Here is a 12,811-nt window from a genome sequence, read left to right on the forward strand (position 1 = left end):
CTTTGTCGGGGTTTTATCGTTCGTTGCAATTTTTAACAAATCGCGAGACTTTCGAGGAGGGTCGATGAGGATGATCTGCAAAACTTCGGCGGGGTTCGAGGGGTTAGTCGGTTTGTGTAATGGTCATTTGAATTTTTCCTGGTGCATGCTGGTAGAGATGGTCTGCAAGTTGGAGTTTGCGTAATTGTTTACGTATTGGCCATTGAAATTTTGGAAAAATTCTAAAGCTTATAGTGGAGGCTGATGGAGATCCTCTGGAAACCTCGTTGGAGTTCGATGGGAAAAATTTTAATTGATTTGTAATTGGTCATTGAAAGTTTTGAAATATTATAAAACTTACACGAGGGCTGATAGTCTGCTATATTACTTTGGGGTTCGAAGGGTTAGTTTGTGTAAGGGTGGTTTCGATAGTAATAGGACAGGAATGCAGGTATAAGGAACAGTAAATAATTATGAGCCAGAAAAATCGAATGGACCAAAACGAAATTTCTTTGAAATTCTGTTGAGAAACATTGTGACATGATTCGTTGGATTCGTTTGCAATCATTTCCCTGGTGCACAGACAGATTCACCAGCGTTCTCACTTTTACTCGAGTCAGTATTACACGGGTCTAATCAAGAGTAATGAGCCCGAGAATAATTGAGGAAGACATCGTCGCCGTGCAGCGTAACCGACATTATAGGAAATTGAAGTAATATAACACGTATCGCCACGTCCTCGATAATTAATGCGCCACATTTCCTTTTGTGATAATTGAAAATAACACGGTTTATCGCCGATTTCGTAGCCTCATTCTCCAACACGATCCACTCTAACATGAATTTCTAAGTTCAGGCTAACATTTCTTCTTCAGGCATTCCAAGACGAAGCGCAGCACCCCCTCATTTTCAACACATTGAAGGAAAGCTGTTAAGAGCCGCTTGTGCTTTTCCATACCGAGCCATTGTGCTCGCCTACGTTTCGCACGAGCGGATAGAATACACACGGTGGCTCATTAAATAATTGACCTCTCATTTGTTCAGTAACCGATAGCACTGAAAGCTAATGCGCAACGATACAATTCAAGCGGTTGAATTCCATGTTTGTCGCAGTTTCCCGCGTGTCGTGTTTAATTTTGAAGATTTCTTAATAAGGAGAAGAAACTTTGCAAGGAAGACACCTCTTCTGCGTTACATGAAATAAAGTGAAATGTGCATGCAGCAGGCTTTCCCCGCCTTCTACACGAATATTCCAATGGTTCCATCAAAATTGTATAACACCCTCAAATATTAAATATGCCAAGCTATTCCTGCACTTCATACTCCAAAATTAGTGTCACGCTGCTGTAATCATTTTGAATAGAATGCCACCATTAATATTTCATTTATTTCTTCAGATATTGAGGTAGAACGAAAATTAATACTGTCCCTCGCTATTCAACACAGATTAACACACATTATTATTATTCATATTGAAAGTTTCTTGATTGATTGCACGTCTCTCCAGATTTCTCTACTCTAAAGCTGCGACAAATTGAACTTAATATTTTTCACACTTTTCCCAGCCACCCTGGGACGTCGGAGGGAAAAGGAGCAGAGTAAATGCAAGATTTTCGCGAGTGTACAAGGCGAACAGTGTTCGATTAGGTCGCTGGACGAAGCGCAGAAGCATTCGAAAGTGGTTGGCTTGCACGACGACGCAATTGCGTGTGCACAGATCATTGACTCCGACCACGCAACAATCCCCATCCAGCACGATCATGACCACGTAAACGTTGTGCAACGACACGATGACCCGAGTGTATTCCAACAATCAAGTCGCTTTTTAGCAATAACTTTTCACCTTTGCGGGCCGAGGATGCTCAAGAAATATGTATAACGAAGTTCCAGCCAGCATTGAGTATCGAATTTGCCAGCTTTTAGAAGAAAAGCAGTAGCTGACACATGATAGCTGATATTTGAAGTTAATGCAGTGAATGTATACACATAGGTGTTAATAGGATAATAATGAAAGTGGATGCTGAGAAATCTGAGTGGCTATGAGAATGTTGAAGAGAGTAGAATGATAGTGTAGGGGGGTTTTAAGGTTCCAGGTTAAATAATCTCGAAGTAATTCATTTTTAAGTTCGTTATGAAGAACGATGAAGCGACTGTTGACTTACCTTTTGCCACTCGGTGTACATCTTGAGACAATGTTAAAGCCCTGTCCAATGAGAACGAGCTACCCTCATTTTGCACGGGCAGATCAGACTGTTGTTCCTAGTTTCCTGCAAAAGAAGCACAGATATTCTTGTGAGAAATGGTAATTATCTACAGGGTTCTTAAAATAAACTGTAATAAATTATTATCTCAGAAACCATTAATGGTAACTACTTCACGTGCCTCGTGCAATTTGTTCATTAGAGAATTGGAAAATGTTGAATGAAAATGTTGATTCCCAGCTCCCAAACCTTTCCCAAACTGTTCACTTTATATTCTCGCAGTTATTAATCCAAAATTCATTAATAATTCATAGGCAATTGCGGCGCGAATCGGATCAGGAACGAGTCAATGTCAATTTTTGCAGGCTTCGTGATCAGAAGGAGTAACTGCTCTCGACTAACCGGAAGCACCGTGCACCGTCTGATTATCATTTGATTTCCGGTATCAACAGCGCCTTATCGACGAAGAAACGGTACCGAACGCAGAAGTTCAATCACAGTTGAAGCCTGAATCTGGCGGCGAGATGGTAAAAGCATTAGGCACACCTGTCGTGTTCTCAGATTCCAGGACGTGAGGGGACTATAAAACGATTGGTCGATTGACACTGGCTGTAAGCTTAGAAAAGAATCGTCGGATTCCACCGTGGACAACTTTTGTCGACCTTGGCGCGGATTTTAGCAACTGGAATGTGGATTTTCGAGATTTTTTTTTGCAAGATTTTGGGACGTTTCATGCCTGAGACGTAATCCTCGGGCTACTTCTCATTCGTGGATGGAAATAGAAGACGCTGATTCGTGTATAATAGTATCGCTAGATGGTATGAGCTACAGAAAATGTTAGCAATTGACTTTTTGTTAAATTCGGCTGCACTGGTTTAAGGAGCAAGCTACTTTTAGGATGTGGGTGTGGCAGGATGATGATTTCTAAGTGTTATTGCTTAGATTTTTATGGTTTGTGACATTTCTTTGCAACATTTTATAGATGAAATGATATTGTGAAAGTTTTTAGCGAAAGATACTTCAAAGTATATTTCCAGGGGCGGATGTGGAGATTTGGCGCCCCTGGTTAACAAGCGTCTGCCTCCCTTTTCGTGAAATATCATGAAATATTTTAAATTAAAAGAGTTGAGACAGTTTTAAATTTAATTTAATATCACAACTCACATATGAGTTATTTTGCTAATTTGCCACATGAAAAAAGAAGTAAATTGTTTTCAAGGTGTTTGAAGATCACCCTTCGCTTTAGGTGTTAGGGAAATAGATAGATATTTTATTTCAGAACGAAAATCTATGCTATTATTGTGGATAAAAAATAAAAACTTACAGGCATGAACATATTGCTACAGGTATTTCGTCCTGGAAAAGTGGTCCCGTAGTGACATTACGTGTGTAACATAAAGTTACTCAATGCACACTAAACATCGTAAAAGAAATCTGTTTTATTGCTAAAAATTTTCGAGACAGCAGCTAGTAAAACTTGATCTGACTCATCTCCTGAATAATATCTAACAATTGCAAATTTTATAAGCACAATAGTCTTAAATACAAACCGAAAGAAGTTATGTACTATCTATTAGATTACTGTCTAATACTATTAAATTTTCCATATATTAAATTACCCCCTTTCTGCTCGCGAACTCCGCTAGCTCCCCAAAGGCGACACCCGTCCAAAACACTGCGTAGAAAGCTTCCAAAACGGCTAAATAAAATCCATCTTCCTGTCAACCGGAATACGTGCCTCAACTCGCTAATAAACCAATGAATTCGCAAAGCCTGCAAGTAGATACACAGATCCTTTCTGAAGTTGCCCAAGCAGCTTGCTAACCACTATGATGTCAGAATGTTAATAAGAGTCACCGTGGCCCATGAATGAACCAGCAAAATATTCCCCGGGACGTGGACACGCCGAGGAGCAGGCAGTTCCTTTATTCGATCGAGAAAAAAAATCACGTGGACTCGAGTGGATTTCACGCGGTTTCGCGTTCTTTCGAAAATACACGCGATACATTGTTCGCGTGGAAAGCCATTGATACCGATCGCGCGGCGTTTCGGAAATACAGGAAGTGTCGCAAAGTGTTCTGCATTCGCGTTGAAGAAACGACGGCCCGGCACGGGTGTATCGAGATATCGCGTTACGTTCGTATGATTCACGATTCCCGATGGAAACTGCAGCCCCTCGGAATGGAAGTAGGAAAATGGCTCACGTTTTCACGACGCGTTTGGAAAGCGATCGCTATTGAAATCGACTGGTTCGCGTTCCTGGGATACCGGAACTGTCGCAAGAAACGATCCTTCGGCTCCAAGGATGAAGAAACGACAACTCGTTTTCCCTCTGTCTCTCGTTGAACGGGCAGCTGCGTTTCAGACGGTGTATCGGAGAGAAAGTGGGAGAAAAGTTTGACCCGCGATGCGTAAAATTTTTATACGCTGATAGAATACGTTTCAGTTTCCCTCGCCGATTCGATACTTTCATATTTCGCGAGGACAACAACGCCGCGGCTGCCTTTAGCTCGGAGTTTTAATCTTGCGAACAGATGGAACGTTCCAAGTTTTCTTAAGGGGGAACACCACTGCGACGGCCGAAAAAGTAAGCCGCTTTTAGGAATTTTTTTCAGGAATAATTTACAGTTTTCGTAGAAAATTTGTATTGCCTAAATTTTAATGTATTAATTAATCTTTTAGACCCCCACGCGCGCTCGTCGAATGTGTAGCTATGGAACAGCAGGTAAGAAATCAATTTTTTTTACTCTCGAAAAATTGTCCATTTTATTCGCGGATTCTCGAAACTTTTCTTCTAAAGCGCACCATTTTTAAAAAAATACTTTGTTTAAGAAATCGGTACGTGCAACAGAAACTACACTCATATAGTTTATAAAAAAAATTAAATTTGGTTTTGGGACCTGCTGTTCCATAGTTACACATTCGACCAGCGCGCGTTTAATTAACATATTAAAATTTATGCATGTTTTTCTATTTATTTTTTGTAGTCTCTTAAGAGCTTGTACTAAAGGTAGGTAGTAAAAATTTTATATGAAAATTGTAAATTATTCCTGAAAAGAATTTTTAAAACGGCTTACTTTTCCGGGCGCCCCAGTGGTGTTCCCCCTTAAGGAGCGGTGTTGCTAGATGTGTCGCTTCAAATTCGGTTTGAACTACTGATTTGGGGGATTCTGCTGGTCTGGAATAAGTTTCCTCTACTTTCGATGTAGAATCTGAGTGAATTAAAATGATACTTGACAATGAAATCTCCAGAAATTGAAGCTCAATAAACTGCATTCTAATGAACAGAAATATTAAGACTCTTCCAAATATAATGCTTGATTTAACTACTTGATATCACACCTAATAATTTAGTAATTCAATCTGCACTCCTATCAAAACTCACACGAAAATGCGTTGCACTTTATCGAAACTCAAAGAGTTGAGTTACTCAACAAATTACAAACTATCAGTAATTCACAACCAAACACACCAGAGAAGCCTTACTTTAAGTCTCTCCCCCCAGAAGTCCTTCACACAAATAGTGATATCTTCGCGATCCTTCCAAGTTACTGATAAACTGGTTAATCACAATCTACTACGATGCAATTATCTGAAACTCGACCCTCTAGCCAGTCGCTGTAATACTTTCAATGTCACTGTAAAGGAGACACGTCGATTGCACAAACCAGTTGCCAAACTTCGCCATTTGCAGCCGTCAATGGGCCGTGTTTAAGGATATAAGAGTCACGAAAGGACAGGGAACAATCGATGGTGTCGAAACGCCAAATTGCCATCCCTATTGTTCCGCCGTCGCGTTTCAGCTACGCCTCTTCTATTCCGGCACTAACAACACCGCGAATACGCGATGTGCACGTATCGAACGCAAACTGGTCGACCAACAGGGTGACTAACCAAATTAGCATAAGATTGCGAAATACATTCCACCGTGAGCGCCGCAGAAGGACACCGAGAGAGATACTTTTACTCGAGGATTTATCCGCCTGATCGATCCTCGCCAGCGTGTGCACTTCTATCTGGCTGCTGGAGGCTGCCATGTGCGTTCGATTCACTGGTTTCAAAGTTTCCCAGTGGCAATCGAAAGCAGAAGTTCTTTAGAGTGATTTTAGGCAGTGGCGGACTGGGTCTAAAAATAATGCTTGCCACGAAACAAAGGGGGCCCACTCGCAACTAGATTATCATTTAATTTTTGTAAGTAATAAATAAAACTGTTAGAAAATATATGAGTGGCAAAAAGGAGAATTCAAATTTTTGTGAAATAAATGTATATTGTTTAGTTATATTTAGTAATATGTTCTGATGTTTAAGGGCCACCTGAGTGACATCACTAAATGGGGTTGTAAAAAGTAATTGGTTGTCACATAAATAAACTTTATGGTGGAAATATATATTCTGAAAATCTACGTATTCATCTATGAAAAATATGAAAAGCAGGAAGAATGGTAATTTAAATTTTCACTACGTTTTATAAAAATGGCCAAGTTTAAAAACCGTCGAGGAGAAATTACTTTCTTATAGTATCAGATTTGGCAACCATCAAGTACAAATAACAAGAGTTCCTTGAAGTTTAATTGATATCCTTATGCATCGATAAGTCGAAGAGAAATTGTTGTATTTTTTTTATTGCTTCAGCGTCGCGATCTCGCGGTATTGGAACGAGAGGGTCTTTACGAAGAACAGTAGGCGCGTCCTGGAAAATGACACGAAATTACAGCGACAAATCGTCATTGCAGGCACGATACGGTGAAATAAGTTTTCAGGACACCGGATAAATTGCCTTCCATTCCGTTGAAATGGATAATTTGCTCCTGTCAAATCGTTCAGCAAGACAAATTGTGCATCAGAATACTTGAACGCTGTGGAATATGGGGAAGGAAAGAAATGTCCCGTCGTTCGTTACAACATTGTTTCGCGGTGGCCACTCGTTATTTCTCGTTTCGTGCATCGCGTTTCCCTCCTCCTTTGTTGAAAAGTTTCACCGCGGCAAATCTGCATAGTCCTCGTGCCACGCAGTCCCTTTTACGACGATATGATTTACATACTTTCTCTAACGAGTGTAATAAATATTGACTACTATCATGGACGAGGAAGGAATAAATTGGCCCTTAAGGAGGCATTTATATATTCAAAATGGAACAGAAGGCATACTTCTCATTTGAGTCAGCCGAGGAGAATTCGATAAATATTCAAACACTATCAAAATACCAAGCACTATTAACATTTTTCTAGTTACCGTAAACTGCTTGGTTACAGTAATTTCACAGTAACGCAAGAACAAAATCATCTGTATTTCTGCTTGTACAAATAATTATTTCTTCAAGAATGATTGAGTACTTTATATCCACTACTCCATCGAACACCTAAATGGTAAAATATGTGCCTGCATAGATCATCTCCTGAACATGTGGCGAAATTAAATTACTTCGCCACAAGTTGATCGAAATAATTACTAGTAGAATGATATCATTTACACTTTCAATATTTACAAACAGAGGAAGAAATGTGATCACACAGTTTCAATTACAAGTTACCAGGGAAGACGAAGTCCGCATCGATGAATGACAGAATTTTCGCGAGAAACAGGAACGGGGTTGCATCTAATAAAAATGAGCCAGCAGGCGAGAGATTTTTTCCGAGGTACAGCCACGAGGCCGAATCTAATATCGAAGAGAATCGGGGTTTCGTCGAGCAAGTATCGAGGTCAGACAGAGAAAGCAGCAGCTCGACTACGGTGATACGAGGATCTTATGTAATTCATAATCACGCCTCTCATTTATCGAAATAAAAGACACGCGAGAGATTAATTATCTCCGTGGGCATAGGTGGAAAATGCCAAGTAAGTACATACATCGATTTTTCGAATAATGGACAGTAGTTATCTTCACCACTGATCGTACTTGTAATCTTCTCATCCATATAGGAGAAAATTTCTCGCGATTCTTAATACTTGGTTCGTACAATCAGAAATTTCGTAAGAGTGCGTGGAAAACGTACCTTAAAGGCGGACAAAAATTTCTTGAAACCAGTCTTCACGTTTATTTAAATTAATGGATATATTTGACAGATGTAACTGTGAATGATGTGCAAAGTTATTATAGCACTTAAGGGATTATTTCATGTAACAATATAAAACTAATTAAGTGGCGTAAATGTTAATAAAAATGTTGACACAGGAATGTATTACAAAATCTAAGCTTCAAAGTCACCTAAATGAAGGATTAACAAAAACAGTTCTATTATTTCGTACAATTTTTCAGATTTTAAATTATATAGAACATCACAACGCTGACTATTGAATATTATTATTTATTTAAAGGGGACTAGCCCTTGGTATACAGATTGTAGAGTTATAATTAATTTATAAGGCGTTATCTATATTATTATTAAACAATATTCAATATTATTAAATTGTATAAATTTTTCACTGTGCTTGTGGAATTTTATTTGCTACGACCTGTAGCACATCGAAGCAGTGTCTACTCGGTGTTAGTTTCATTTCCAATTGAACCGAAAAAAGTTTTCATTGCAGGAGGTTTATTTCGCAAGCACCGTCGAAATTGTGCAAATGTTTACAGCCAGTAATTGGGGAGAAGTTTTTGTGTTGCTCGTTGAAAGTTCGATTGCGTTACGTTGGTACGAAACGAGTTGAAATTCGCGATGAAAGTTGCTTCCCAAAGCTGGCTCTCTTATCGAGTGCACTGATTGGAAGCATCAAGAACGAGAAGCGCGACAGGAAAGGTAATTAATCGAAGCTCACAGTGGGCAATGAAATTTGCCGCATCATAACGTGCAGCTGGATTGGAACGGTAACAAGTTTTACGAATAGTTACGCAGAAAATATTTACACTGCAGACTTACACAGATTTCTCCGTTTACGTAAACTCTATAATCGTGTAAACGGGGAATAAATAAAACGCCCCTTACAGGAAATCATGCTTAACTCTTTTAAACGACGCGATAAGATTATACAATTTTTACCAAGAATTTTAATACTTGGATATTTAATTTTCTGTGTAAAATAAAATTAAAATTTCAATATTAATTTTATAAATATGTTAAATTTTTAAATATTTATTTTTCTTTGTAAAATAAAATCAAATTTCAGTGGTCTGTCAATTCGAATGCAAAGGCGTAATTATTTACCTGCATTTCAACTCATGAATGGTATAATTTATGTTACTGTATTAATTCAACACGTATCAAGTAACATGAAATACTATCTCTGTAATCATTCGGTAATGTTTTGGTAGAGGTAACGAGAAACTTGCAACTGAAATACTAGAGTTTAAAATTGGCATGTATAATTCAAGAAACAACCTTGATGGAATCTCTTATCAGTAACGTTTAAGCGCGTAGATATTTTAGGATAGCATGCAGCTGAAGAATCTTTGGCTTTCACGATATTTCCTAGTCGCGTATGAACCGTTATCGGCGAAAATGGTGGGGCACCGTAATAAACGATACGAATGTCATAGAGGAGCAGAAAATATGTTCCCTTTAAATGTCCAGCTACATCGTTACACCGTATAACGATTCATTAATCGTCTCGTTGCTAATATCTCTCCACCGCGTTCGAACTTTTGCGTGACATGAATGAACGCTAATAACGGGACACTGTCTTTCTCCAGTAACAGCAGGAGGTCACACGATTCACTGTCCTTGAATACTTTCGCCTAATCGGGCATCTAGATCGAACCATGCCCCGATCTCGCTCCGAAAAAAACCGATCGAATTAAAAGGTCTAACCAGAGACTGTAAGCTCCAGGACTAAAGCATTATTTATGTGAGTTTCACAAGAAATTCTTAGCAACTTATTATCTAACTTGATGAACAAAAAGGCACTGGAACGGTTAAAAATTATGCACACTGCATATTGCATGAACTGCAGATTTGCAGTTGAAAGTATACTGATAGAAAATGGACTTCAAAGTCCACGTTGGGAGGTAGAATTCGATCAACACAGCTCGAAACGCAGCATAATACTCACCTACCAAGAGAATCGCTAGAAACATGAAAATTGTTTTAATCGACATGGAAATTTAATTTTCCGAGTTACTCCAATTTCCTTTATTTGCTCCCAATTACCAAACAACGGAGCTAAAGAACCTCCTCCGACCTACAAGCATTTATAAATGAGCATGACCGCACTTCATTATGCCTGACAAGATCCGCTGGTAAACAATGCAGCAGCGCTATCTACTCAATAATTTCCACTAACAAGAAACCATCCTCCTGCATCGATAGCTATCACATCATCATTTCCACGCTTCCTACACCTGAATTCCTGAAAATCTACGTATGAGTAGCACCGCGAGGCATCTTTATTCATCGCGCTTCAATCCGAGAAACTGTTCTTCCCTGGTCCCCGTGATCCCCCTACGATCGTTTCAGGTAAAAGAATCAATCTGTCCCTGCGTGTACGACTGGGAGGACAGTGAGAATCCCGTGGTGTTCGAGAGGCAGGCGATCGTTGCGAGCCATCTCGATCGGCAACGTGACACAGGGAACGTGCGTGAAACTCCATGTTTATGGCAGGGAAAGGATACGGGCCTGGGAGGCACGTCCAATGGCATTCGGCCGCTCGCAGCATCCGGACGAGGGAATACCTGGCGTAGCTCTTGTGTCACGCTGCGATCGCGCCATTTTAAACTCGACCAAAGTCGACGAACCCGGGCCAGGGCGGGTTATCTATCAGCGGATCCTTCGATCGTCGATCCTCCGCGTCGAGAAGCCAGTCCCACGCGCTGGGAAGAGACGAGGCGCATGCCCTGGCCGCGCGTTCAAGTCGCCGAGCGGGCGTGCGCTGGCGCTGCGGCGATACGTTTCCACTTACTCTGTATGCCTTCCCGTCCGCTGGTCCCCTGCACGGTGTCTAGGTCCACGATGCGGTCCCTCGCCTGACGGAACGGTACCTCGGCTCGATGAACGTCCGAACAGACGCGGGCGCGGGAGCGGTTTAGATCACTGATGCACGACCTGCACGCAATCACGAACGGATCCACGAGGATGATGGCTGGAAGGAACGGGGCGCGGTGAACAAAGGGAATGTGGAAAGGAGAAGTGAAACGGAGAGGAAAACGGAGCCGCGGCCCGGCTCGCGGAGGTATCCCGCCGATGGTCCTTCCTCGGCGATGCCGCGAGATTCGTCACAACGACACACCGGTGTCGATCGAGCCGGAAGCCCGTGGTCGCGGACCACAGTGCGCGAACAGTACTCGGCTTTTTCCCTTGGCAATTCGAGCGTTCCCGGACGACCGGACACCGACTGCGTTCCCGACGCGATTCCGTGTCGTGGTATGCGGCCGTTCGACCTCGCCTAAGGTAGATCTTAGTTCGTACTTGGGACGATCGGCGCCACCGTACGCTCCTCTGTACCGTTACACGGATTACAGGTGGCTCGTGGCTTCCAGAGGCTCCCCCTTGGTCCCCGTCCGCGGCTGTCTACGTGTAGGCCTCTTCAGGTGTCGTCGCTGCACACCGAACCGGCTGCAGGTGTGTGCAGGTGTAGGCAACCGATCCCCCTCTCTACCTGCAGCCTCCCAAATGTGTGCGCGCCGAGCCTGCAACAGGAACACCCCAAAGAGGTCATCTAATCGGCGGCCATTGTCCTCAGCGGCAGGGCCCGGTCCCCGGCGGCTTTTCACTTTTGCTGGAATCGGCCAGCGCTCGAGCACGTGCTGACGAAACGACGTGGGACCTGGTTTCATCAACTATACTGTTGATTTTAGGGGGGTTTGTGATCATTTTGCGGCGACACCTGGAGATATGGTTTCGGGAGTATACCTCGGCAGGGAGTTTGAGATTAGTTGTGAAAATCAGCTGTTGCTAAAGATGTCAAGAATGATGACAAAAAATTAAGAAATATGGTGGTGTAATATTTTTTTATGTATTTCTATCATTACTACTTGAAATTCATAACAGATAATGGCGCAATAATTGTATAGACATGCAAATAAGAAATCAATAAACAATGAAAATTCCACGATTAAATTCCTCGAGTTCTCAAACGCTTAGCGTGATTGACTGTTCAGCCTACACAGTGGTTTCTTCAAAGAGGTCAATAATGTATAGGATCATTAGTTTATTCTATGTTAATGTATTCCGTCGTGTTTCTGCTCGTGGATCAGTAATGCGAACACCTGCACTGCCTTTGCGCTGGAATGCCAGCAATGCGCTATAGATTTTCCATTCACCGTTCCTGCGAATTCTTTACCGAGTGGGACACTGGACGTCTTTAAGGGGGTAGACACGTCACGTGACCTGGCCGATTCGGCAGGTCGGTATTACAACATTTTTTTTCTGCACAGAAATGGTAATACCGATAGATCGACGATTACCCGGTGAACGCGAGAGGGAGCTGTTTGCTATTTCTGTATTCTATTCTGAATAAGGGAAGAAATCCTAAGCTGTTTTTTACATTCTTGTGTGCATTCTGAAAATTTTCGCCAGATTTTGGCCCAGGTATCAGGAGAACATGAAGCGAAAAGAGGTATTCTGAATTTCAGCTTCGAAGGCATCCTCGATTCTCTCTCCGAAGACATTACTTAGTGCCACCTCTTTCGACGGCATGTTCTCCTGTTACAAAGCCCAATTTTGTGCATTCTGAAAATTTTCGCCAGATTTTGGCCCAG

General features: G+C 41.6%; 1 protein-coding gene across 3 annotated transcripts in view; it reads right to left on the minus strand.

Moving 5' to 3' along the window:
- The window catches only part of Myo10a (unconventional myosin 10A), a 74,370-nt gene extending 62,943 nt beyond the window's left edge, over positions 1-11,427 (minus strand). For 2 of the 3 annotated variants that reach the window (XM_076824616.1, XM_076824614.1), the window contains exons 1-2: positions 11,014-11,427; positions 2,142-2,246 (exon numbers count right to left, since the gene is read on the minus strand). In XM_076824616.1, coding sequence (XP_076680731.1) covers positions 2,142-2,162 — 21 coding nt within the window. In that variant the 5' untranslated portion in view covers positions 2,163-2,246; positions 11,014-11,427. Of the gene's footprint in view, positions 1-2,141; positions 2,247-11,001 lie in introns of all 3 variants that reach the window. The other variant, XM_076824615.1, reaches the window with a different exon arrangement.
- Between the last annotated feature and the right edge of the window lie 1,384 nt (positions 11,428-12,811).

This window comes from Andrena cerasifolii, chromosome 12, assembly GCF_050908995.1.
Source record: "Andrena cerasifolii isolate SP2316 chromosome 12, iyAndCera1_principal, whole genome shotgun sequence".
In the NCBI taxonomy this organism is placed as follows: Eukaryota; Metazoa; Arthropoda; class Insecta; order Hymenoptera; family Andrenidae; genus Andrena; species Andrena cerasifolii.